This window comes from Eumetopias jubatus, unplaced genomic scaffold, assembly GCF_037043125.1.
Source record: "Eumetopias jubatus isolate StellerSeaLion01/CBP00866 unplaced genomic scaffold, mEumJub1_p1.0 scaffold_10, whole genome shotgun sequence".
NCBI classification, from domain to species: Eukaryota; Metazoa; Chordata; class Mammalia; order Carnivora; family Otariidae; genus Eumetopias; species Eumetopias jubatus.
Genome location: NW_028274816.1, coordinates 55648157 through 55675316, shown reverse-complemented (window position 1 = coordinate 55675316; position 27160 = coordinate 55648157). Strand labels below are relative to the sequence as shown.

Genomic DNA, 27160 nt, shown 5'->3' with positions numbered 1-27160 from the left:
GGGGCTTCTCCCTCCACAGCCCCGAGCCCAGCGGTCCAGCCAGCCCAGCCCCCGAGAGATGGAAGAGGAGGGGTGTGGGGCTTTGTGGAGCCCCCTCCCCTCCAGATGCTAGTCATCCCAATCCCAGCAGCTCCACCACCTGAGACCAGCTGACTTACAATAATGACTTTATTTTAACATATTTAATTACAGACATAAAATAGCTGGGGAAGGGGGTTGAGCCCCAGCCTTGCCCCATCTCGGGGCCGCAAGGAGGGGGGGATGCAGGTGAGGCCTCCCTGATGACCCTCCTTCTGGGGGTCTTCCTATGGCGGGGCCCTATTGCTTGGGGGGGGTGGCCATGCAAATGAGGGAGGCGGGGAAGCCTCTGGGCCCCACCCACCCCACCCCCTGCAGCCTCCCTCCGCAATGCCCTGCAATGCCCTGCAATGCCCGGGTGTGCCCCAACCCCAGCCTCTCTACCTCCTCCTTTCTCTTTCTCCAGGGAGCGGACCCTCTGGTCGGCTCCCCACCCCCTCTGCAAACCTAAAGGGGAATAAATACAAACTTTACAAAGTAAAAGGGGGTCCAACGTTGCCCTGGACCGGGCCTGGGGTCACATGGGGAGCAGGCCCTGGGACGCGCGGGCCTCACATCATCCCTAACTGCAGCAGCGTGCTGGCGTAGGCCATGGGCTTGACGTCGGGATGAGGCTGGGGAACGAGAGCACAGGGGAGACAGAAATGGGGCAGAGCTTCACAGCACCAGATGCAGGGAGCAGCCCTCCCCGCGAGAGGTGCTGGGCACTGTGCCCTGCCCTTGACCAAGCCAGGGAGAGCAGGGGGCTGCGCAGGTGACTCACCACTGCTGTGAACTGGTGGAACTGGGGCCGTAGGTCGGAGCCCCGGAGGTGGATGTAGGAGGCTTTATTCCCCATCTGGTCACTGTGGGGACAGGGGCAGAGGAGCCCGTCACCGGTGGGGCAGGGGGAAACACAAGGAGGGGCTGGGGGGGGCGGTGGAGAGAGGAGGGTCCAAGGAGACTGGATGGCAGAAAGTCTGAGAGAAGAGGGAGAGACAGACAGAACCCATCAGAGACTCTGACAGAAACAGAGGGACGGAGGAGCTGAGAGCTGGAAGAGGGAGAAAGTCAGACACAGGTGCACAGAGAGACACAGAAGTGAGAAAGAGGCCAACAGGGAAATGCAGGAATCCAGGGGGAAGGAGGGGGCCCCCCCGGGGAGGCTTGGGCGGGAAGCTGGGGGAGGAGGGGAAGGAGGGTGAAGGTGGGAGGGGGGGCAGGGGGCGTGCAGGCGGGGCCAGCAGAGGGCCTTCCTGACCCGACAGGCAGGAGGCACACACAGCCAGCCCCATGGAGGCAGGGCTCTTGCCAAAACCTGAACTCTGACCTGAGCACACCCTGCCCCTCAGCACCCAGAAACATAGGGGACAGAGGAACGTGGTGCCCAGCACCCAGAGGATATGGGCGGCCTGGTCCAGAGCACAGGCAACTGCAGGACGAGGGGCCTGGTTTCTTCAACCAAAACCCGGCAAACGGCAGGGAAGGAGGGACGGGGAAATGGAAGACAAGGAGACTGAGAGTGTGGCCCTTGTTCGGGTCCTACTTGGAAAACATCAAACTGAAAAGAGACATCTATGAGAGACATGAGGAAAAAGAGAGCTGGGTTCAGGTGACCTCTTCTGACACCTGACAGCGTGACAGCGTGTTCTGCGTACGTAGAGAAAAGCAGAGTTCTTTCTTCCAGACACATACGGGGGTGTCAGCGCATGAAAGAAGGGATGCCTGGGGTTTGCTTTAAAAGAGCCCAGGGAGTTGGGAACTGCTGAACCTGAGTGATGGCCACGTGGGCGTTCCTTATACTATTTTACCTAGGCCTGCCTGTCTTTGACATTTTCTGATCGTAAAGTTAAAAAAAAAAAAACAAACCCACAGCACAAAACACAATGGGCGGGGAAGAGAAGCCCAGAGCAGTGGGGGGGGCGGCACCCACCAGTAGTTGGGGGCGGAGAAAACGGTGACACAGCGGCCACCGTGCGCCACCTCGTAACCCTCAGCCTTGACTTCGTGGCTGCGGATGATGTAGTCCAGGTGGTTCTCCTCCAGGAAGGCCTTGGTGACATCAGGGCCAAACTGGCAGCTCACGCCCCGTTTGCTGACTGAGCGTCCATTCTGGGGAGATAGGGAGCTCAGGGTGCTGACCGCCCCCCACCCCTCTCTGCCCGCAGCCCACACCTGCCGGCCACAGCCCTGTGCACACTGACCTGCGGCTGTGGGTCTGACCAGAGCAGGTCGCACATGGGACCTGGTGGGGGGGGAGGAGAGGGGACGTCAGGGACTGGCCCACCCCAGAGCACAGCTGGGGTGGGGGCTGGGCAGGGCATCCCTGAGCAAGGGCCCGTGAAGTGGGGTTCTGAGCTCCGTGACCTCCCCTCCAGACCCGTTCAACATATTCTGACCCCACAATGGGAGGAACTTTTAACCGTGCAGTTTAGATCACACCCCTCTGCTGCTCAAAGCCTGCTGTGGCTCCCACTGCCCTAGGAACCAAGCCCATACTCTTCACCCGGGCCTGTGAGGCTCTGCAGGGTCTGGCCCCATCCACTCCTTCAAAAAGTACATCCCTGTTCACCCCCCAACCACTGGCCTGCTAGCTGTTCCTCCCACCTGTGAAGCGCACCCGATGTGGGACCCCCTTGTGCTGCTGGCCAAGGACGTTCTTCTGGGTGGCAGGTGCCTGCTTCCCCATCAGTTCAAATCCGGTGTCCCCAGAGAGGGCACCCACCCACCCAATCCGGGCCCCATGCCACGCTTCCCACAGCTGTGTGTGCGTGTGCGCGCTCTCCGTCTGTGCTCATGGCTCCAGCAGGAGCCCTGATACGTCACCCTCTGGGCTCAGCGGCCAAACTCACAAATAAGTGATCGATGCGTGCTCCCCATGGTGAACACGAACGCTCCCTCGTCAGCACGGCCCCGGGAGGGGAGTGCGCCAACCCGAGTTATAGGTGAGGACACAGAGGCTCAGCCTTGCGGTCCCTGCCAAGGGCGCGAAGCCCACCTGGCGCAGGGCCACCCCTCTCCGCTGGAGATGCTGCAGCCCCTCGAGGGAAGGGGCTGCCACCCGGCCCACCCTGGTCACCTGAATCTGGGGGCTGCCGGTTCCGCTCAATCTTCCTGATATCGTCCAGGGTGACGCCGTCCTCACTGAACAAGCCCCCGTGCATGATCTGGGGTGCAGGGGGTGGGGGGAGAGGGGAAACAGCGGTGTGGGTGGAGGCACCGGCCACACCCCAACCCTCCGACTTGCTTCCCCAGCACATGTGCCCGCATGCGGCCCCTGGGGGTGCAGAGGGGCCCGCGGTCCTGCCGCCGCCCTCACCAGCACTTTGCCGTTGATACACTGAGCCAGTGGGAGCCACTCGAACACCTCGCTGAAGAGCTCGTACATCTGGGCTGTGTATTTGGCCTTCACCTCGCCCTCAAAGCCATAGATCTGGTTCATGTTGTCCGTCTCGTGGTTGCCTGGCCAGCAGCAGGATGAAGAGAAGCCTCAGCACCCCCTGTCTGGGCACCCCCTGGGGCCCATGTCCAGGGGCCTGGGGAGGACTGCCCGGCGGCCCCAAGCCAACAACGTTCACACCATCAGCTGGTTGGCCTCTCAGAGAAACCCAAGGAGGTGCAGATACTGTTCTCAGTCCCTTTTCTGGAGGGAAATACAGTCTGAGGGGCACACGTGGGGTGTGAGGCCACAAGGCGCAGGCCTGGTCCAGCCTCCAGCCCCGAGTGACCACAGCTGTGTCCTTTGCCCCTGTGGGCCTTGGGCTCCTGTTTGGAGAAGCTGCATGCCTTCCAGGCTAGAAGGACCAAGGAGGGGGCGAGTCTTAACAAAACAATGGGCCTACTACAGAACACCTAACGTGGGCTGGCCCCAGGCTGTGCCTCCAGTGTCCCCCACGCAACCTCATTCTTCCCTCCCAGGGCTCCTGGGGCTTACGCGGGCGGACAAGGAAGCTGTCCAGGCCCCCATGTCTGCTGCGGCCAGCTCTTCACCACCTCCTACAGGGAAGCCCACCACAGGTGGTTCCCAAGCACCTACCACGTGCCGAGCGCTGCTGCGTGAAGCCCCTGAACCTGGCCACGAACCTGGCACCCAGGCCCCCCGGAGCCCCCAACGCAGCCCACTGCCCTTGCTCCCTCCTCCTGCTCATCTCTCCATGGACAGGACCCCCCCACCCCAGAGGGGCCCTTGTTCCCCAGCGAGCTCATCCTGCACAAGGCCACACTGACCCCAGACCCTGCTGCTGCCCAGCTTACCTCGAAGTAGGTGAAAATGATCTGGGTACAGGAGCTTAAAGCCAAACAGGGTGAGGATCACTTCTACGGAGAAGGAGCCACGGTCCACGAAGTCGCCATTAAATATCTGCTCTGCTAAGGAAAACGAGGGGGGCGGGCACTGCCTTCTTCCTCAGCCTCTCCATGTCTCACAGCTCCTGCCATTTCCTCCCTAGGAGTGGGGGTGTCAGCAGGGCTGGAGGTCTGCACTGCTGTCTCTCCTTGCTGTTTGGCTCTGGCCCAGCAGCTGGGCCTCTCTGAGGCTCAGCAGGACAGTACTGATGTCCCCAACCTCACCTGTTTCTCAAGGAAACAGGTGGTGGAGGGGGACGTGGGGTGGTCAGCTTGCTTTGCTCCCCCCCCAAATACAAGCCCTAAAGCCACAGGGGAAACAGAATACTCACCCCCGCCCCCCCCAATACTGCACAGGCCTGGTGGCCCCACACCATGGCCATTTATCAAGCAATGGTTGTAACCTCAGCAAATACTTATACAGCTCTGACTGTGGGCCGCTCGGCTCTTCACAACGCTCTCAACAATCCCATGAGGCGGACCCTACGACACCCATTTTGCAAACGAGGAATATGAGGCCCGAGAGGAGAGGGCGTGCCACGGTCCCACAGCTGGAAGTGGCAGTGCCTGGTGCTGTTACACGTGCGCTCTTACAGCAGCTTCATCTGAAGATGAAGAGGGGCTGGGGCCCAGAGGGACTGGGCCACCTGCCCAGGTCACACAGCATGGGGGGACGGGCCCTGGCCCATCTGGTGCCGGCCGGCCACTCCACCCACACCCCCGCGCCCAAGCCACTGCTCCGGCTTCTCCCTTTGCGGGCCCATGCCCTGCCTGCTGGCGGAGGCTCGTCTCTCAAAGCCCCGTGACGGAACAGGTAGGGTGTGCTCTTCTGAGGAAGGATACATAGGGGTTGGTCTCTGAGGGTAAACCATTGAGCTCAAATATGTTGAGGAGATCATAGAACTGGCCATGGGTGTCCCCGCACACCGTAATCTTCTCTGTCTGGAAGAAAAGAGGCCACCGGAGAGGGAGGGGCCCAGAGAGAGACGTGGGGAGGGGGCAGAGGTGAGGGGAGGGGCAAGAGGTCACGGGAGACCAAGAAGAAGCATGCAAAAGACACAGACAGGGGACACAGAAAGGAAGAGGGTGGGACAGAAATCAGGAGGCCAGGAGAGGGGAGGGGCATCGGGGGAGAGGTTCGGAGTGGCGGGGGGTGGAGGGGGAGGAAAGGCAGACCAAGCCAGGGGGTTCTGTGAGTTTCTGAGCTCCACAGCCCCTCCCCAGCCGGGGAGCCCCCCCACCCCTGCCCTGTCCACACACTGCCCCACAGCGCGCACCTCTTTGAGCGTGGTCTCCACGAGCGTGCTCAGTTTGGAGAGGGCCTCTTTGACCTGTACCAGGATCTGGAAGGCAGGGCAGGCTGTGAGCTTGGCTGGAGGGAGGGCCAGCCACCCATCCCAGGCCCTGGGGAGCCTGGGCTAACCGGGAGACACTGCTGTGTGGAGGGTGAGGGAGAGGCCGGGAGGGGAGAGGAATGGGCAGGGGAGGCTGGACAAGTGAGCGCTGGCAGGAGCCACCGGCGGCCCTCAAGCTGTGGCCCCAGCGGCCTCTGTGGCATTTCAACATCAGGATATTTCACATGAAAACGGAGATTCTGGGTTCCCCTTAATACAATCAGCAACATGAAGAAACATGGATGAATCCAGATGTGGAATATTTTCTAACACAACTGGCCGGGACATGTCTACATGTGTCATGAAAGCGTCTCCCCAAAAGGGCACGAGACTGTTCTAGATGAAAGAAGATAAAAATGCAACATTTGCTCTTTCAATGGATTCTGGATTAAAAACAAACAAACACCCATAAAAAACAAAACCACAAAATAGCTAAAAAGGACATTTTTGGGAGAACCGAGGGAAATTAAAGTATTTGTCTGGAAATGTAGACAATACTAATTTTTGCTAAGAAAAGATTGAACATGACTTTGATGTTGTCATGTATAGTTGACAGTGTTTCCAGATTTTGTGGATGGCCTATGGACTGTTTGCATTAGGCGGTATTAATTTTTTTTTTTTTAAGATTTTATTTGTTTATTTGACAGAGAGACACAGTGAGAGAGGGAACACAAGCAGGGGGAGTGGGAGAGGGAGAAGCAGGCTTCCCGCCGAGCAGGGAGCCCGATGCGGGGCTCGATCCCAGGACCCTGGGATCATGACCTGAGCCGAAGGCAGACACTTAATGACTGAGCCACCCAGGCGCCCCAGGCAGTATTAATTTCTAAGGGGAGACACCTGAACTGTGGTCGGAGGACAAGGTCCTGCTTTTAGGAGATACAGGTTATGATGCAACTTCTCTCTGGTTCAGGACAAGAAACGAGGAAAGAAAGACTGCAGTGCATGTGCATGCACATATGTGTGTAGAAAGCTAAGGTAAATGTGTCAAAATGCGAACAACAGGCGCATCTGGGTGAAGGGGGCATGGATATCAGCTGTACTGTTCTTTCCATGTTTCTGCAGGTTTGACAATTTTCAAAATAAAAAGTTGGGGGGGAAGGGGGACCCAAAGTATCAAAAAAAAAGTAGAAGATGTCCACCTCTGGTCAGAATGGAGAAGGTTACAAAAGACTCACTCTTGCCCTCATGACAACAAACCCCAAACCCACAAAATCCAATCTCATGAAAACCATCTGAGAGCCGAGGGTGTTCGCAAAGAAACCTAAATGCATCAGCTGTAGCAGCAACAAGCCCTTCCTTGGCGCTTCCCACCAGCGTGGCAGGAGGGCAGGAGGCCAAGAGGCACCGCGAGGCCCAGAGTGAGGGCAGCCAGCAGAGCACTCAGGCCGTGTGCGGGCTGGTGACAGCGGAGAGCCCGGAGTAGCCCCCGCCACCGAATGCTTCTGCTCTCACCTGCCAACCTGCTCATGCCGCCGTCACAGAAAGCGAGGTGTGAGGAGCATGGTGTGTGTGTGAGGGGGGGCCTCCTGAGGCACAAGAGTGGGGGCAACACTGGAGAGCACAGAGTTCCCCCAGCAGCCCAAAAATCTGGCCGTGGGGCTGAAAATCAAGAGAGTGCTCCCACAGTTCCAGAAGCTGGAGACTTTACAACGTAAAGACATCCCTGGGATCCTGCCAGGGCTGACGGGAGAGTCCTGATTCCAGTCTGAAAACGGTGCGAGCCAGGAGCAAACTCCAGCAAGAGCTGCGTGCAACTGCAGATCGCTCGGATAGGGGCCCTCATACCAGCGGCCTGACGGAAGACAGGGCCGCCATTGTCTGTGCACAATTCTTACTTAGCTCAGTCGCTACTGTTCTTTTACCCAAAATGTCTGGCAGACAATAAAAAACGATGAGACACACGAAGAACAGACAACAGAAGCAGACCCAGAGATGACCCAGATGGTGGAATTACCAGAGACTTTAAAAATAACTATGATAAATGTGTAAAAGATCTAGTGGAAAAGACAACATGCATGAACATATGGGGCAGGGAGATGAGAACTATTAATAAAAATAACTAGATGGAAATGCCAGAAACGAAAACGCAGCATCAGAAATAAAGCCTTCCTCTGCACTGTGCTCAGCACACTCCCTGCTCCTCAGTGTTGGCCGCCATGGCCGCCCTGCCCCTCGACCTGCCCTTTGTGGCGGAGGTCCTAGGTGTGTGCAGCCCCCGGCAGGTGCGTTACCTGGTAGGCGCATTTCCGGTGCAGTTTCTTCTGGTCCTTGTACCACTGCATGAGCTCCTTCATGAAGGTGATTGTCACTTTGCCATCCTCGAGCTTGGGCCCGCTGTACTCATCCTCAATGGCTGGTGTGTGAACGGGGAGCAGGGGCGAGTCAGTGACCATAGCCATCAGGGAGTGGGGGGGCGCTCCCGGGCACAGGGCGAGAGGAAGATGGAGGGAGAAGGTCCCACTCCCCAGCCAGGCCCTTTCCCTGCCCGCTCTTTCTGTTCGGGCCGGCTCTGCTTTCCTCTCTGTCCAGTGGGCCCCCCCTCTTCCAGCACCCTCTCTCCCCACCGCCTGCTTGGTTTGATAGCACTTAACACAGTTAATTCATTTGTTGACTTGTTAATCATCTCTTTCCCTACCAGGGCATCAGCTTGATGAGGGCAGAGACTATTTTATTCACAGCTGTATCCCCAGTGCCTAGAACAGGGTTTGGCACGTAGCAGGTGCTCGGTAATTAGCTGTGGAACGAATAACTGAATCGTCGGAGGGCCTGGAGGACCTAGACAAGTCCCACAGGGAGGCCCGGGAAGGGTGGCCTGGGCGGTACAGATGCGGGCAGGGAGCTAGACCCCGGCGGGGCGGGGGGGGGGGGTAGAAGGGGCTCACCCACCTGGCCTGACCTGGGGAATGCAAGCCCCAGTGTGGGACTGTGGAGTTCCCAGGAACGCAGGAAGAGGAGCAAAAGACAGCGGCCCGGGGCCAGAGGCCACCCCCGCCGCCACTCCCCAGTGTGCGTGGGGAATGGAGAGGGCCCGTGCAAGGATGTGGAATGTTCGGGGCTGGGTGTGGCAGGGCACCCAGGCCCGACTCACTCATGCTCTCGATGTCCAGCGAGTCCACCACGGAGCGCTTGTGCTCATCGCCTGCAATGGCCCGCTCGAAGGCTTTCTGCTTCACGATCTTGTTGCACTCCTGGTACTTCATTTTGGCATCCCTGTCGTGGGGCTTCACCTTCACCACCTGGGCAGGCAGGTGGGCAGAGGAAGGAAGAAAAGAGGCATCAACGCCCCGGCACAGCCGGCCTGGGGCAGAGGAGCAGGTGGAAGAGGGGACGCCGGGGCCGCGCTCACTCAGCCTGGGCCCGGGCGCCACGAACCTGGAGCCAGACCACCGGCCTCCATGCGCTAGCGGCACGATCCTGAACGTGATCCACCTCCAGACCGCAGCCTGTGCCTCCCGAAACTGGGCAAGGACAGCTGCCCACTCAGGGCTGTCCGGAGGTTTGGTAAACACCGTTAACCCAAGCAGGTGGGATTTCTTACAAAAATTTTAGTCGTTAAAATAAGTGTCCCAGCTTCGGAGCATGTGCTCAGCTCGGAGCTCCTCGTGCGGACCCCAGCAGGCTGAGGCTCGCTTTATTGACATGACAGTCAACACTGAGGACTGTGGGAGGAAGAGGAGAGGGTGGGCTGGGTCCACAGTCACAAGGAACAGCCCAGGCTCAACAGAACCAACGACCTGCTGGATAACCTGGACCCCCTGGGCCTCCATTTTCTCATCTATAAAAGGGGTGGGGGGACACAATGGCAGGCTCCACCTGGCAGGGCCGTGGGGAAGCCCAAGTAAGGAAGCCAGGGCCCCGCCCGCTGTAGCTAGCACCAGCACTGAGTGCTGTCCCCTCAGTCTCTGCCCCTGAGGGGCAGTAGAGACTGTGGGCATTAGCAGGCTGCCCGGGTTCAAAGCCCAGCTCCACCAATCCTCAGCCGAGTCACACGGAGCAGCGGGGAACCCCGGGGCAGCCGGGCAGCCTCTCCACGGGAGGGAAGCGGTAACGGTCTCCGCCTCCGAGGGCGGCCGTGAGGATCACAGGCAAGAACTTGCACACAGCGTGCGTGCGCCGCCGGGCCGGCAAGAGTAAAGTCCACACAAGCGGTGGCTGCACCTCATGGCCCCTTTCACGGGCTGCTGTGCCTGCGATGGGGTCAAACGCAAACAGGCACCAGGCCCGGGACTTGGAGGTACAGTAAGTTCTCAATAAAAGGAGCCCATCCCCCGCCCCCCCCCACCTCCTATCCCGCTTTCTACAAACTCTGACCCTCCCAATTCGGAAGCAGACAGGGCTCTTCCACTTGCTTATTGTGTCACCTTCAGCAAGGACGTCACCCTCCCCGCCCCCGTCCCCTCAGTTTCCTTATCTGTTAACTCTAATTGCTATGAGTGAACCCTGCCTGACGTGCCCACTCCGCGGGTGGCCCGAGGAGTAGGTCCACAGCTCCTGTGCCGGGGGCCTAGAGAGAGGTGCCAGAGCTGGCCCTCAAGTGTGGGGATGCCACCACCCCCAGAGGAGTCAGCAGCCTGTGCGAGAGGCACTTGCTAACCCTGGAGGATCACGGGGGCTCATCCACCCTGGGGACGGGTGCGCAGACCCAGCGGATGGCAGGGAGCTGGGTGGTGGCAGGCGATGGCTTCTTTCCTGTCTGGGCAGGCTCAGGCTAGGGGAGCCTGCCAGGCGACTCCACCTGGGCTGTGGGTGTGGTGCGAGGCTCGGGAGGCGGCACCAGACACCCCCTGGAGTCCTTCCCAACAGGGAGAGGGTATGAGTCTGGGATCAAGTCCAAACCGCCACTCGGCCTGGCCCACGCGGGCCTGCCCACCCCTCTACTTTCTGTCCGCCCAGCACAACCCAGCCAGAGCAAACCCACAAGTGCCATGTGCTAGCTCCCGTCACCTTGCACAGGCTGCTCCCGGCCCAGGACACCTCCCTTCCACCTCCAGCTCCTTCCTAGCTCTCCTCCTCCTCCAGGAGCACCCCCACCCCCCAGGCTGGGTCAAGCACCCCTCTGTGCTCCCACAAGCCCCGGGGCTCACCAGGCCCAGCCCTAAGCATGGCTGGAGGTGGGTGTCTCTCCACTGGAAGGTGGCCCCACAAGGGTGAGGCTGCAACTGCGCCCCAGGAGGGAATAGACACATCCCAGGGGAAGGATGAACCACTAAGCATTTCCTCCGGCCAGTCCCCGTTCTCAAGAGAGCTCGCAGGGTAGGTGGAGAATGGGGACGAATACTAACAAGGCCGGGAAAAGAGGACCAGTAGCAGTAACAATACACGGCTAAATTTCGGAGCCCTTACTATGTACCTGACGTCGTCGTCTACACTGAACTGGCTCATTTTACCCTCCAAGCAGTTCTGTTGGGTGTTAACACAACCCCCATTTGACGGATGAAAAAACTGAGGCCCAGAGACATGAGGCAGAGAAACCGAGGCCCAAGAAGCCAGGATTCTGTTTTGTCCCTGCCTAGGACCCTGCCTTCCACTGTGCACGCTGGGCTGCACCCTCTCCCTGCCCACTGCCACCTGTCCCCAGCCTGAGCCCCCCTCAGCTCCTAGGAAGAGGGCAGGGTGCCAGCACCCCTGCGGAGGGCCCATCACAGGGGCCGACAGCCAGCAAGTACTCACTCCAGGCCCGGTAGCTGCCGCCTCGACTCACTACGGGCTGGGAAAGGGGAAGTGGCCCTGACGGGCACCCCTGCTCCAGGGGAAGGTCATTCCCTCCAGACTGGAGGGGCCTGGCGGGTCAGAACTCAACGCTGGACTTGTCTTTAGAAAGTGGTATGTGGGTCGTATCATGGTCCAGATTCTGACCAAGGTGTCTACGTGGTTACGGGGGAAACCAGGAGCACGGTCTCACTTCACTTCTCACAACTGCGTGTGAAGCCACGATGCCCTTGAGAAACTGTTTTGACAAGTGCCATTCAGCCGGGAGTGCTCACAGGCAAGAACCACGATGTTCAAACTGACCGCACGGTAAGCCGGGTTCGTGATCCCTACATGACGCCGCGGGGGCCGCCTGCGGGTGGCAGCCGGGCAATACCGTGGGGACCGTAACGCCCCCGGCAGGTCCGAGCGGCACTGGTAGTCACAGTATCCCGCTCGTAAGTTCGGGTCAGATCTGGCCACCAAACAATTTGCCCGAACTTGACTCTAAAAGTGCTGAGATGCGGCCCGGAGGGGCCTGTCCGAGGCACACAGGCAGCGGGAGGGAGGCCGGGTCTCGGGCAGGCAATGCACAGGGACAGTCTCAAGCATGACACCAAGGTTGTCACCCTCCAAGGCAAGACCCTCTAGTGACTTAATTTAGCGAGTCATACTCAACGTTCCTTTTATAAAACGCAACAGAAGAGGAGAGACGGTCGGAGTCGGGCTGAGCGATGGGAGAGTGCTGTGCCGAGGCGCTCTGCCCGCTGCGGACGGTCAGTGGTCACGAGCCTGACTCGGGTACCACCCTGTCACTTCCTGGCTGTGGGACCTCGAGGGAGAGACCCACACTCTGAGCTTCGGTTTCTGCATCTATAAATCAGGGAGAAGGACAGGCCCCACGGCGCAGGGTTGGTGTGAAGACTGCCCGTTACTAGGGCATGAAGGTCACCCTGGCGCCCGGCCCACGGTGCGGGCTGTACGAGGCATCAGCTACAGCGACTCCTGGAACTACGGGGTCGCCACTCCTTAGGTGTACGCACGCCGTACGGGCTTGCAAGGCTGGACGATGCTGCAAGAAGAAACCCAAACGCAAACCCTATTATAAACCAAACCTCCAAAATCCGAGGTGGGGAGCGTAGAAGGAGTCCCCTGGATCCGGCTTGAGCCCGGATGACCAGCTACATTCTAACCACAAACAGGAAAGAACACGGCAGGGGCGGAGCAGTCTTCTGAGAAGAGGACCCAAAAAACGGACAAGGAATCCTGGAGCAAGGGTCCCTCTGAAAGGATTAACTTGGAGGTGAGAGGGATGGGGGGGCGGGGTTCAGTGTGGACCCATGGAAAAGGGAGACCAGTTCCTGCTGAGGCCCCTGGAGGGGCACACAGCCTTCCTGCGGGCCAGGGGCTCTCCCCCGAAACACCCCCAGGACGAAGGGCAGCGAGTGCTAAGTGGGGGCAGGCCCCATTCTCCACGTACCAATCTCATTTATTTCTCACAGGAACACTCTGAGGCAGGCCCTAGTGTTCTCCCCTTTCTACAGATGAGGACACCGAGGGCAGAGAGCCAAAGCACTCAGAGCCAGCCCATGGCTGGGTGCCGGACTGCTGCCAATGTCAGCTCTTACATTAGTAGCCTTGAGGCTTTGGATTATGACTCAGAGTAAGGAAAGATACATTTTATACCACACACTCATATTCACGTACGTGAGAAACATTTTTTCACAAATATATATACACACTTCCTCCAAAGGAACTGTTTTTTTCTACTCTATTTGAGGAAGACAGAGGTGCTGGTGTCAAACCACTGGATTGACTTCATGGCCCACTAACAGACACAAGACGGAACTCTGGGTTCCAGTCCCAACTCTTCCCCAAGGCTTTGGAGGGGCTTCCCCTCCAGACCTCTGCTTCCTGCCTGCACAATGGACTGAGCCCAGGCATGTAAAGAGCTCCCAACAGAGCGAGGCCCATGGTGAGCGTGAAGATGAGGACACTGGGGCCGAGAAAAGAAAGAGAAAGAAAGTCTCAGGCCTGTGTTCATCCAAGGCCACACTGTGGCCCTGCCTCCACGGAAGCCGCGATCTAAGCGGGGGCCTGAAGCTCTAGCATGTCGCAAGGCACCTCTGGAAGGCAGGGGGGCAGGAGGTAGAGACCTCTGGACGGGGAGCTGCCTGGCGCTCACCGAGCCTGATGAAATGTGTCAGAGTGGAGAAGCGGACAGCCTGAAGGCTTGGGGAGGACCCACACGGGCAAGGATCCCGGGCTCATGTGGGGACTCGCCACTGCTCCTGGCGAAGCCTCCACAGGGAAACAGGCTGTGACCATTTAAATGCTGAGTGTGGCCCCACCTCAGGTTGGTTCCCAAAAGGCTGTGGACCCCCGCCACCCAGCCTTCCATGGCATCCAAAAGGCCTGGGAAGAAGTTCAGATGTGATTATGTCCACATGATGGCTAGAACCAACCACCTCAGTCTCATCGAGTATGTGGGGTTAGGCCCTTGCTTGACCAAGGCCCAGAGCCATGAGGAGAAGGGGACTGTACCCCGGGAAAGACTTTCCTACAACTCCACGCATGGGGAAGACCCTGCCACAGACCCGCGCTCAGGCTCGTCGGTCCTCTGCCCCGCCCCGTGTCCTCCAGGCCTGTCCCCACACTGGGAGCCCTGCAGAAAAACCCTGCCCCCGTCCAACCCTGAGGGCCCTCCTGGGTTACTCATTAACGGACCCTTTGCCCCAGTAACCTCTACTCACACCATGGCCACCCAGGAGGTGGCCGCTCCTCTTGCTGCTATTCTCTGGACGAGGACACCAGGGGACAAGGCGGAGGCCAGGCTGGGGAGCGGCCTGAGACCTGAAGCTCCTAAGCATTGCCCCACTGTTCCTTCCCCCATCCTCCTGGGTGTCACCCCACTACCTCCTCCATTTTGCCCCCCAGTCTCTACATTACCGCCTCTTCCATGCCCCTGCCCCCACCCTGATACAGGTGTCCCTTGGCCCAGGGCTTGGCTCAAGACTTCACTTGGCCTGAAATCCACCCTCCAGCCCAGGCCAGCAGCCAGCCCCACTCCCTCCAACTGCAGCCTGTGGCTCTCAACCCCCTAGGCGCCCCTCCCCACCCAACAGGAGCTGCCCGGTGCCCAGCAGTGAAGGAAACAAAAGGAAGGAGTATGGGGGTGTGTATGGGGGGAGTGCAGAATAATGCAACACATTCTGACTGAGCCCCTGTTGGTGCCATGCAATGACCCAATGAACAGAATAAGCAAAACCCCTCCTGTCAGGCTCTCTGAAGCAGTAGACACAGGTGCCAGGGGTTCAAACCCCAGGTCTGCCACTTGCCAGTCGCATGTTGGCAGACAGGTGACCCGACTCCCTGGGCCTCAGCCTCCCCATCTGCACAATGGGGTTAATCACCAGCCCCCCCCCCCACAGGGCTGCCACAACGATTCGTTCTGGCAGTCCGCACGGAGGGCACGGACATGCCTGGCAGGAACGCATGCGTTCTGATGTCCTCACGCCTATCATGACCATCAGAGGAAATCACAGGGATGGGAGTGGCCAATGAGTGGGTGAACTAGTGACCTGCCATGCTCTAGGTCCCCTCCCTCGTCTCATCACGACACGTGCCCCATCTGCTGCCCTCCACAGCATATGGCCCTGTTCTGCCTCCTTTCAAGCACATATCCTCGCCTGCCATGACTCTGTTTGCCTACTCTAAGTCACAGGTTTGGGTTTTGCCTTCCTCCAAATTACAGCTCCGCTGAAAGATGGGTTGCGTGGCTCTTGGTCACCAACAGCCAAAAACCCCAACGGTGCGTTGTCACAGGGCATGGGCTACGGGCCAGGCACTGGTCTGAACGCTTGAAAAACAGAAACTCATTGATTCTTCATGGCAACCCTCAGAGGCAGGTCTTGGTGTTCTCCCCATTTCATGATGTGGACCAGGCGGCACAGAGAGGCCAGGTAACTCATCCAGGGTCACCAAGCAAGTGATGGCAGAGCTGGGATGTGAACACACTCTATCTGTCAGATGGGTGAGGGGTGGATGAACAGGCAGATGGCCTCTTCACACCCTCCCTCCCCCGCCAGCCACGCACCCTGAGGCCATCCCTGCTCCCCCCGCGCTCCCCCGCCCGCCCCATCTGGCCCAAGGTGGACGCCACCCACCCGGCTCAGGTGCCGGGAGGCGGCCCACTCCCCGAGGCCCGGCTCACCGTCTCGTAGTCACGCAGGGCAGCCCGGAACTTGCCCAGTGCCATGTTGCTGGCGGCCCGGCGGTAGTAGCCCTTAATGTACTTCTTGTCTATCTCAACGGCCCGTGTGGCGTCGGCCAGCGCGTAGCCGTAGCACTCGGTGCGCAGGTAGGCCAGGCTGCGGTTGCCATAGTAGATGGCATTGCTGGGGTTCAGCTCGATGGCCTGGCTGTAGAACTTGATCGCGTTCTCGTAGTCCTTGGCTGTGGAGATGGAGGAGGAGGCGGCATGAGGCAGGGCTGCTGCCACCCAGTGAGAATGGGCCACACGCTGGGTACTGGCCCAGTCTCCGCATGCACTGATGGGGAAACCGAGGTCCGCAGCTGAGCTCAGAAATGTCTACTCAGCCTGTCCCCTCTTCCCTGTCCCAACGGTCCCCTCAGGTTCAAATCTCCAGGACTCAAAGTCACTTCCACACACCCACCCAGCCATCACCCCTTAAGGCCCCAACCTGGGTGATACTTCTTCCAGAACCTCAGGAGGGTCTTCTTGCAGTCCCATGGCCCGGAGAAGATACATTCGAGTACCAGAGCTGAGATGTTGTGAATCAGCAAATGAGTTTGCCCTGAGCCCCTTGGTAGTCCAGCCCCCCAAAACAAGTAAACAAGCCCAAAGAGGGGGCCCAGTAGGAGAACAGGACGTGGGAAAGGAGAAGGAATCTACTTAGGCCTCAAGAAGAAGGGAACACAGCAGCAGAGACCCAAAAGAAGCAACAAACTGGACAAGAGGAAACGCATTTCCAACAGAAGGAAGAGGAGGGGCAAAGGCCCTGGGGCGGGGCGGGGAGGGGTGTGCTGCTAGCACAAGCCTGTGTTCCAGGACCAGTGAGAGGCTGGTGTGGCTGGGGTGGAGCGAGCGGGAAGATGCAAGGGGATGAGGGCAGGGAGGCCGGCAAGACAGATCCTGCAGGCCACAGCCACAGCAGGGTGCGGACACTGCGGTCCTAAGTGCAGAGCAGCAGGATGTGCCGTCTGGCCATGGGGAAAAGGTTCGTTGTATCTGAAATGAGCTATGGCTGTGCCCTGCACTTTATATCTTGACCCAGAGATCCTCACACCTCCATGGCATAGGCACCGTCTGGTGCTCACTTTACAGATGAGCCACGGAGGTCTTTTTTTTTTTTTAAGATTTTATTTATTCATGAGAGAGAGAGAGAGAGAGAGAGAGAGAGAGAGAGAGAGAGAGAGAGGCAGAGGGAGAAGCAGACTCCCCGCTGAGCAGGGAGCCCGATGCGGGACCTGATCCCAGAACCCTGGGATCATGACATGAGCTGAAGGCAGACGCTTAACCATCTGAGCCACCCAGACACCCGAGCCACGGAGGTCTTGTTCAAGGTCAGACACCTGGTCTGTATCTGCAGAGCCAGGCTTGGACCCCTCCCATGTGCCCATTCGACAGGCAGGAGGCTAAGGCACAGAGGCTTGCCTGATTTGGCGGACCATGATGTGCCAAGTCCCATGGGCTCTTGGTACATGAGTCCCTTCCCTGAACCCTCACAATACCCCTGAGGACAGCTGCATTAGCCCCATTTTCCAGATGAGGGTCCTGATGCTCAGAGAGGGAAAGCCCACACTTGAGGTCACAAGGCAAGTGGGAGGCAGGAATTGGGGGACAAGCTGAGACCCAAACACTCCCATTCTTACTCTGTGCCAGGTGGCCCTGAGAGGAAGCCTAGCATGAGGGCTGGTGGCCTGGGCCCGATCCCTGGCTCCATCTCTTACTTGCCAGGTGTCTTTGGGCAACTTACTTACCCCCTCTGGACCTGAGTTTGGGAGTCCTTCTCCTAGCACTTGGCCTAAAATGGGAATGCTTGCCCTAACTCCCACCTCTTTTCTCCAGTGCCACTGGATAAATCATGATAAACCTTTGTTTTGTTTGCTTATAATCCATTTCCATTTCCCCAAATTGAACCTAAGCCCTGTGAGGCCTGGGGCCCTGTTTGTCTTACTTCTCTGAGCCTTGCCCTGTCCGAAGACACAGTACCCCCTCTGCCCTGCCCTTCTGGGGCTCACGGTCCAGTAGGTCGGTCTCTCACACACACACACACACACACACACAGTCCAGTAGGTCGGGGTCACACACACACACACACACACACACACACACACACACACACACACCCCTCACACACAGTCCAGTAGGTCGGGGTCACACACACACACACACACACACACACACACACACACACACACACACACACAACCTCTCCAGACACTGATGACCCCGAGTGTTGGTCTCTCACACACACACACACACACAGTCCAGTAGGTCGGGGACACACACACACACACACACACACACACACACACACCCTCTCCAGACACTGATGACCCCGAGTGTTCAGCACAGGGACAGACCAAGAGGTTGCCAGAGCGGGAGACCTGGAGGATGAGAAAGAGTGAGCAAGAGTGAGTCAGGTGAAGAAAATGGAAGAAGAGGGTTCCAGGCTCCATGAATAGTTCTTCAATGAATAAAGGAAGGAAGGAAGACAGAGGCAGACACACCGACACTAGGAAAAGGAGAAGTCAGGTCCTGGGGAGATGGCCAGGAGCAACAGAACAATTCCTCCTGCAGCCTAATAAATGGCGATCTTTCAAATGGCTCCGATGTCCCCTCTTTTGGGAAGCCCTCCTTGACCCCCAGGCTGGGTCAGGCACTCCTTCGGGCTGCCCCGGGCCCTGGGCTCACCTATCCCAGCCCTGCCCATTCTGGGTTTGTCGCCGTTAGGTGGTGAGTGTGTCTCTTCAGGACTGGGAGTCCCGGAGGGCAGGCCCAGGACTTCCCAGAAACAAGCAAGGGCAGAACCAGACAGCCTAAGTCTGACGGACCCTCCCTGGAATGCCAGTGCCTTCGAGGACTACCTCCAGCCTCCTGGCTGCGTTCCAGAGGCCAGCTGGCCAGCTCTCTCAACGGCTGAGGTGCTACTCAAGTGGCCGTGTGGCCTGACACCTGGCTCTACGAATGCTGACCACGAGGCCTCAGGCAAACAGCCTTCCCTCCCTGCATCTCCACTGGCTCATCTGAAAATGCAGGAATCACGATCGGCCGTGCCCTGCCTCGCCGAGCTGTGAGAGCTAAATAAACTCTCACACGGAATGTGGCCACAGCAGAGAAAACCATCAGCAGATACTTGCAAAAGAAGTGAATACATGACTGACTGAGGAGAAGAGGAGAATCAGAGGAAATGGGAGCGGACTGCACTTCACGCATCTACCCAACGACACCGTATCCCGGCCCTGTTCTATCTGCTTTACAAATTGGGTGCATCTAACCCTCGAGACGGTCCCCATTTTAGAGGTGAGGCCACAAAGGCACAGAGAGGTTAAGTCATTTGCCTGGAGGTCACACAGCATGCTGGAGAAAGAAACAAGATTTGGATCCAGGCAGCCCGAGATCTTAACCATGTCTACAAAGTCTTAGACCCAGAGGCCTCTTTGGGGGTTAAATACAACCCCTCCCATTTTACAGGAGGGGGGGGCGATGAGGACCAGAGAGAGGGGAAGAGAGCAGAGCAACATCGGGGACCAGGCTCCGAGCTCACAGAGGGGATCCAGCCGTGTTGGCAGGGGGGCTACCCTCTTCCCCCTGCAGGCTCCAGGTAAGGACTCTGAACATGGGAGCCAAGCACGCGGCGAGGAAGGGGGATATCCGGGCTCTGCTGCTCACACTCTGACCTTGGGCAAGTGGTTTCACTTCTCTGAGCCTCAGCTTCCTCTATAAAACAAACAGGGCTGCTCCTACCTACCTCCCAGTGCCACGGGGCAGATTAAGCAAAGTGGTGTACCTGGCCACCACAGGGGCTCAATTAAGGAGAGCTGTAATTATTCTTTTTATTGTTATTCCCACAGCCCCTGAGGCTGGGGCTCTGTGCCTGCCACTGCCTGCCAGACAGCGAGCGGCCTGGACCAGGAGGAGCTTTCTCCTCTGCCAGCTCAATGCGAGCACCTCTGGCTGCCTGCCCAGCCTCAGGGTTTCTGAGCGCCCAGGTCCTGGGGCGCAGAGGGCCCCTCCCCATGGCTTACTGTTTCCCAGAATTCTTACCTCACCTCAGCATCAAGCCTCGTGCTGGCTGCTCTTTCCTAGCCCCATTTCAGGGACAACCCCACCTTCCTTGCCATCCCCCAGCTGGAGACCGTGCCTTGTCCTGGACACTTCTCCTGACCCTTCAACCCCCCAACGCCAGGCAGTGGCCATGTTCTGTCAAGTCAGCCTCCCCAACATCTCAGATTTATTCATCCACTTCCATCCCTACAGCCCCGCCCTGCCCCAGTCTGGCCTTCATCCTGTTCGGCCCAGGTTCCTCCCCCTTCCTCCTCCCTGCTCTCCCAGCCTCCAGTCCTGCCCCTCTGCAGGGGGTCTGGCTAAAGCACAAACCTGACTCTGTCCTTCCCTTTCTCAGAACCATCCATGGCTCCCCAGAGTCCCCAGCAGAAAGCTCAGGCTCCTCCCTTGCCTCTTACACTCCAGCCCCACTCACTTCCTCGGTGCCGGGCCCTGCCCCCCTTTGCCGGGAGAGGCCTCTGCCATCCTGTTCTTTCTGCCTGGCACTCCCTCCTCCCTCTCTCCAGCCCTCATTTCCTCTCTGAGACACTTCTTAAGTTGGTTTCTGTCTCTGGTCAGCAATGCCACCGTCCCTCACCTGTCCACCACCCTAGTCTCCTTCCTGGCTCCAGCTCTGCCCTTGCATCCAATGCCAGCCAAGAAGCTGGGGGATCTTACCATGCCTCCCCACCACCCTGAGGATGACATCCCCACTCCACCTCCAGCCTCATCCCTCACAGGTCCTACATCCTTGTCGCTGCAGCCTGACCAAATGCTCCCACTCTGAATCCCCTTGTGCTCCCACTAAAGGCCAACTGAAGGCCACTAAGGCTCTAGATTCCTCCCCCACTCCCTTCTCCCAGGCTTTGCTGCTCTAAGTCTCCCTTCTCTCCTGCAGGATCAGTTCTGGCTATGGGACCAGACTCTTAGACTCATCCATCCGTTTAAAAAAAAAAAAAAAAAAAAAGCAGCTCCCCCTCCCTGTTTCTCCACTCCCTTTTAGGACCAAAATACTCGAACCACTTTGTCAACATCTGCTGTCTCTACTTCCTCACTTCCTGTTCACTTTTGGGTGAGTGACTACCCAGCTGACTACCACCTTCATTATTCCCCAGAAACTGCTCTGTTAAGGCTACCACCAACATTCGTGGAGCCAAATCCAATAGTCAAGGCTCAGTGCTCACCCTGGCAGCACCCGACCCAAGGCACAGCCCTCTCCTTCTAGAAGCACTCTCTTCTCTCATCTTTCCTGACACCTTTCCCGACTTCCCTTCCACTTCACTGACTACTCCTCCTCAGCCTCTTCTCCTTCTTTTCTAAACATTAAAATTCCTCAAGGTTCTGGCCCCTTCTCTCCCTATATGACCTCATCCATTCCCAGGTGTTCTATTCCATTCATAGGCTGACCATGCCCAAATTCTCCTTGGAGCTCCAGGCTGGCCCATCTATCTACTCAATGTCTCCTCTTAGGGTAAAATCCAAACTAGCTTTGCAGTGACTTCTGAAACCCTATCCGGTTCTGGCCCTGGTCTAAACTCATCTTGTATCAGTCTCCCCGCTAACTTGCCAAAGTTTCAGCCACGCCAGCCTTTCATTTCCTACCTCAAGACCTTTATACATGTGGCTGCACCCACCTGGAACACTCCTTTGAGATTCTTTTCAACTTAAATGCCTTCTTCTCAGTAAGGCCTTCCCTGACCATGCTTTCTAAAGTAGCCTCCAGCCCTTGTTCTCTACTTCACACCCTGTGGGGGTTGTTTTCAAAGCATTCCTCACAACTTCTAAGTATTTTATTATTTCTTGTGTTTTTACCCAATGTCTGATTCTCCTGCTAAATTACATGCTATAAAAGGGCAGGGCCACATCTGCCTCATTCACTGCTAAATCCCCAGAGCCTAGCACAGGCCTTAGCACAAAGCAGGTGCTCAATAAACATGTTGAATTAGTGAATGAATGAGTGCCCCCACATCTTACTCTTTCCCAAGATCTTATGTCATACTATTCTTGGGATTTCCCACCTTTCCTCCCAGGGCCTCCCACGCATCCCTTTTCCTCGTGCAACCCCAAATCTCCTATCTCCTTGCCCTTCCACCTAATGATCTATTCCCCACCCCCCACAATTCCCTACTCTATTGGGACAGTGCCCCCCACGCCCCACTTGGTGCCACAACCCCAGATCTCCCCATTTGGTAGCACCATCACTCCCCAGCCCCCTGTCACTACTTGACAGCGCCCTCTTCAGGTCTCACCATAGCTAGCATCTCTCAAGGATCTCACAGACGGATATGCCCTCGTTCCCGTCCCCCTCCCGCCTCACACTTGGTAGCGCCCTCCCCAGTCTCCCCACTTAGTAGCACCCGCTCCGAACGCCACTACTAGGTATCACCCCTTCTGTCAGAAGCCCCTTCTGTTGCCCCCTCGTAGCGCCATCCTGGGCCCCCCCACGCCGGGTCACTTGGTAGTGTCTGCCCCGCGCCCAGGCTGCCGCTCCGCGTTGCCATGGTTCCGCGCGGGCCGGGCACCCCTTGCCCTGGGCCGCTCTCCACCCTCCCTTGGTCCCCTCCGGGGTGGGCTCACCTTTGAAGTAGTCGTTCGCCTGCGTCTTGAGCTCCTCTGCCCGCTTCAAAGCGCCATCAGCCGGGGGCTCGTCCCGGGGGGGCTCAGCACACTCAGTCCGCTCGCCCTCCGCCATCGCCATGCCGCAAAGCGACCCCCACCCTGGCAACGGCCGCCAGGGGCACCCGGCCGAATCGTCGCGAAGGAGTGCCGAGTTGCTGCTGCCGCTGCTGCACAAGTGTCGTAAAGCGCGGGCCCCGAAGGCGTCTTTCGCGCGCGTGCGCAGAGCCCTCTCGCCATAGAGCGCGCGGAGGACAAGGTGACCAGAGGGCTCCTAGACAGCGCCCTTCTTAGAACGAGCCAATGGGGAGGGCGAAAGGGGGCGCGCGGGGCGCGGGGGAGGAAGGCTCCCAAAGTTACCGTGTGCCAAGGCCGCGGAAGTTCGGGGCGGGGGGCGAGGGGAGAAGGGCTTCCACGGTGGGATTTCCCCGTCCCGGCTTCTCGGGTGGGTGGGTGTGGTTGCAGGGCAGCTCCGGGCCCAGCGCCGAACCAGAGCCAGGAGACTAGCCCTCCTGCCAATTATTTGTGTGACCTTGAGCAATTTAGGGGCAGTTCCCCCCCGTGTGAAAAATGCGTGGTTTCTCAAACCAAGAGAATAAAGTTCCAATCTTGAGGGCAGTGCTCCTAGCTGTTAACTGTAGGCGCCCCGGATCCCCTAGTCCTGGGCAAGGCTCAGAAGTTTGTTAGACCATCCCCCAGTCCCCAGCCTGCCTAAGTGCCTCAGTGCCCTTAGAAAAAAAACCCCTAAACTCTTTCTAAAGACCTAGGAAACCCTGAATAGTACAGCCTCAGGCAGTATCTCTAGATGCCACCCCCACCCACTGTACACCCTTGCAGGCCATCCTTTCCCAGCCCTCTGCTGGGACTCCTGTGGAACTAGAGCACTAAATCCTTTAAGGCCCTGCTGTGGCTTCCCCTCTTGGAAGCATGAGCTACCCCATGCGCCCGTCTCCTTGTCCTGGCAGCCTGATCCCACCACCTCCTGTCACAGCCAACCATCAGCCTAGAAGGTAGATACTAGTATCAGCTGCATTTTACCACTGAGGCCACTGAGATACGGAGAGGTCAGCAAACTTGCCCAAGGTCATACAATGAGAGCGGCAGAGCCAGGACTTCACCTTGTCCCACCTGATTCTGTGCTCTTCAGTCCTACTCTACTGTCTCTACGCTCCATAGCCCCACCTTGTGGGTTAGATTTTTGAGGATTTTTAGGGGTGTGTATGGGAAAGCTGCTGTAATGGATTTGAATCCCAGATTCGAATCCAGCTCAGTCCTTCCCTGCTGTGTGACCTTAGCAAGTGATCATCCTCTCTGAATCTCAGTTTCGTCCTCTGTAAAATGGGGACGATAACTGTGCCTATTATAGATGATTAGAGGAAAGTTTGATAAGATCATAGGAATAAAGTACTTTTTAATACCTACTCCATTATAAATATCCAGAGTGGGACTGAGTACCTAGAGCTGTGAGGGGAGGGGCTCTCAGAAGGTCTTGAGGGGACCTCATCTTGCTGGGAGGGCAGGGAAGACTTCCTGGAGGAGGGGGTATCTGAACCAAGATCTGAAGTGTGAGTAGGAGATAACCAAGTGAGAAGGAGGAAGGGAGAAAGGCATTTAAGGCAAGGGGGCAACAAATGTCAAGGCTTGAAAGTGTTTTCTTTCTTTGAAAAGATTCCTACATGACGGGGCACATGGCTGGCCCTGTAGAGCATGTGGCTCTTGACCTTGGGGTCATGAGTTCAAGCCCCCATTGGGCATAGAGATTACTTAAAAATAAGGAAACGTGACCAAAAAAAAAAAAAAAAAAAGATTCCTCCATGGAACATAGGAGAGGGGTTATAGAGAGACAGGACACAACAGGCACGCCCATCTGCACATGAATCTGTAGACACACAATCTCTCACACATACACTCAAGTACAGAAAACCACGTCACATAGATATCAGTATACAGAATGATAGTGTCAAACAGTCCCATATGTGTAAGCACAATTTCAACACAAAACCTCCCACACTCAGGAACACAGAAACCCGGAGTCACCAGAAACACACATAAAGCAGGATCATTTCACTCGGATACTAACACACAGGTACATGGAATTACAACTCCCCACCCCGACAGGGTCACAGAATTATTTCACAAAGACACATATGTAGAATTACAACATCACCAGGCCCACAATGTTACTTAGACCCATGCAGGAACACAGAGTCACACATACACACAGAATCACAGCCACACGGGACAACCACACCCCGAAGCAACCCCAAAGATGAGTCAACACACAGAGCTCTGGTGCCTACCAAGGCGAGGTCTTTATGGTGGCATAGAGATTAGTGGGTTTCAGAGCCAGAGTGGCTGGGCCAGTCCCTTCCCCTCCCCAGCCCAGCCCAGTTCCCTCCATTGAGGGCCCAGGTTACCCCCTGAGGGAAGGAGGGACCCGACCCTTCTTCCCCATAGCACCAATCTGGATAGGCCATCCCACGACAAAACAGAGTGAAAAGTGCCTTCCAAAAAGGAGGTGAATTGGGCTGAGAGAGGGGGTGCCTTTTTGTGTGGGAGACCCAAAAGTAGCACCATCGTAGAAACAGGGTTGGAGGGTAAGAGTGACACCCGGGTGGTGGCAGGAGTACTAAGGAGTCCTGGCCTCTCTCCCCACCCCGTGATAGGCACATAGAGCTGTGCGTGTGTCTGTACGGCTGGGGAAGTCTCCTGGATTGTAAGGGAGCCCCAGGTCCCCAAGGTACCTGGGGTAAAGTAAAGGTAAGTGCATCCCTGGAGAGCTGAGGGTTCCAAGACAGGGAAACTGTAGGGATAAGAGCTCGAGGATGATGAGGCTTGAGCATGAGGTCCACCAGTGGAGGGACCTGGAATGGGAAGACTTCAGACAGAGCAGGAATTGGGGCAAGCTGAGCAGGGCAGGAAGCCCAGAATAGAATTAGGAGGGTGGGGTCTGGAATCAGAGAGTCAGAGGTCTTAAGATTCTGAACCAGAGGAATCCACAGGGTGACGTCCAGATTCTAGAATCAAAAGAACCTGGAGGCTGAGTTCTTGAACCAAAAGAATTTGGATCTGAAATCAGAGACAGTTGGAGGCTGTGAGGCCTAGAACCAGAGGAATCTGTAGAGTAAGAGTAGAATTTGAAAAACTCTGAGGACCAAGTTCTAGAACCAGAGAGATTTTGGAGTCATCAGATCTAAAATCAGGAGCTGGGCATTGTAGGGTCTAGAACCAGAAAAACTGGTAAAGGCAAGGTCTATAATCAGAAGTCTGAAGACTAAGTTCTAGATCTAGAGTAATTGGGAGTCCTAAGATCTGGACAGCAAACTGGAGATTGTGAGGTCTAGAACCAAGGGAATCGATAGGGGGAGGTCTGGAACCGGAAGACCTCTGAAGCCAAGTTCAAGAATCAGAGAAAAGTGAGATCAGCAGATACGGAATCAGAGGGTCCTGGGGACTGTAAGTTCTAAAGGTTGGGTGGTCTCAAACCAGTGGATGGTGGTCGTCACAAGGTCTAGAGCAGGAGAGACCTAGAGCATGGAGTCTGCCCTGGAAGTACTATAATGGTTATAAGATCGACTTAAAACTCATTTTACTTCTTTTTGATGGGGAAAGTAAGTCTTGAGGGTAGAAAGTTGAAAAGGAAGGAGCTGGGCATCAAGCGTACCACCAACACGATTCAGAAATTAGGAAGTCTGGATTTGGAGCCAGGTGTATTCCAGATCAGGAAGACTAGAACCAGTATGAAGCTTGGGTCATGGGGTCCAGAGTTGGAGGCAGCTGTTGGTTGTGAGAGCTGGCATCGGCAGGAGTCAGAGCATGTGACATCTGGTACAAGGGAGACTTATATACAGGGAAAGGTCTAGAACCAGAGGACTCTGGTGGGTGTAGGCTCTGGAGCTTGAGGGACTTGGAGGCCGTGAGACCTAGAACCAGATAACTTGGGAGACCGTGGAGGTATGAAAAGAGACTGCTGGAGGTGGGGAGGTCCAGAACGAGAAAGCTGGACGTTGCGAGGTCTGGAGTCAGAGGGGTTTGGAGGATGTGTTGGGGGCGGGGCAGTCTAGAAGAGCATGTCAGAAGTTATGTGGTCTAGAACCTTAGAGAGCCGGAGGTTGCCTGGTCTGGGGGCAGAGGAAGCTGGAGGCTACCCCTGGAAATGAAACCAGTGTCCAGGCAAGGCTGGGGGCAGCGGAAGTCCCCAGTGGAGGGGCAGGCAGAGCGGGGTGGCCACTTGGAAGGCTAAGGGGCTAATCAAGTTGCTAGGGGTGAGGTCTGCCTGAAACGCCCCCCCCATTAACACCTGAGGGAGGAGGGGGGGATCAGAGTCCTGCATTCTTATGGACCCCAGGCCATTCATAGCAATTCAAAACCTATCACGAAAATGAAAAAAGAGAAATAATAATAAAAGATGGATGGAAAAGAAATGTGATTATGGTTATCGATACTCCCCAGAGCCCAGAAACACAGATCTGAACCCCAACCTCCCCCACCCCTAGTCACCCAAAATCAAGCCAGGAGAGTTGGAGAAAGGGATGAGGTCACCAGTATTGAGAACCCCAAGGGAAGTCCTGAGAGAAGGAGGAGGAGGGCTCCAGGGGCCCCCCTCCCAGAGGTCACTGAGCTGAGACCACCCCAAAGAGCCCCCAGACGTGGGGGGCAGAGGGGTGAGGGCTGAGGTAGGCCCAAGGTGGGCGGGGGGGGCGCTGAGAGGAGAGAGGGAACCCCTCTCCTGGTACCCCCATCCTGTGCGTTGGCTGCCGGCGTGGAG

The 27160-nt window shown here is 57.1% G+C and overlaps 1 protein-coding gene across 2 annotated transcripts; it reads right to left on the bottom strand.

Annotated features, from left to right (window-relative positions):
- Positions 1-150: 150 nt before the first annotated feature.
- On the bottom strand, positions 151-22567 carry PPP5C (protein phosphatase 5 catalytic subunit). Of its 2 annotated transcripts, none has more exons than XM_028087980.2 (13): positions 22354-22567; positions 15697-15938; positions 8884-9031; positions 8027-8148; positions 5679-5744; positions 5245-5343; positions 4312-4417; positions 3377-3519; positions 3137-3224; positions 2262-2302; positions 1991-2169; positions 842-923; positions 151-692 (listed from the first exon to the last, which is right to left on the bottom strand). In XM_028087980.2, exons 1-13 carry the CDS (start codon positions 22472-22474, stop codon positions 630-632), a joined length of 1500 nt encoding a protein of 499 aa, XP_027943781.1. In that variant the 5' UTR covers positions 22475-22567; the 3' UTR covers positions 151-629. The 2 variants fall into 2 exon arrangements, with proteins under 2 accessions (XP_027943781.1, XP_027943782.1); XM_028087981.2 differs by lacking the exon at positions 22354-22567 and adding an exon at positions 20110-20173.
- Between the last annotated feature and the right edge of the window lie 4593 nt (positions 22568-27160).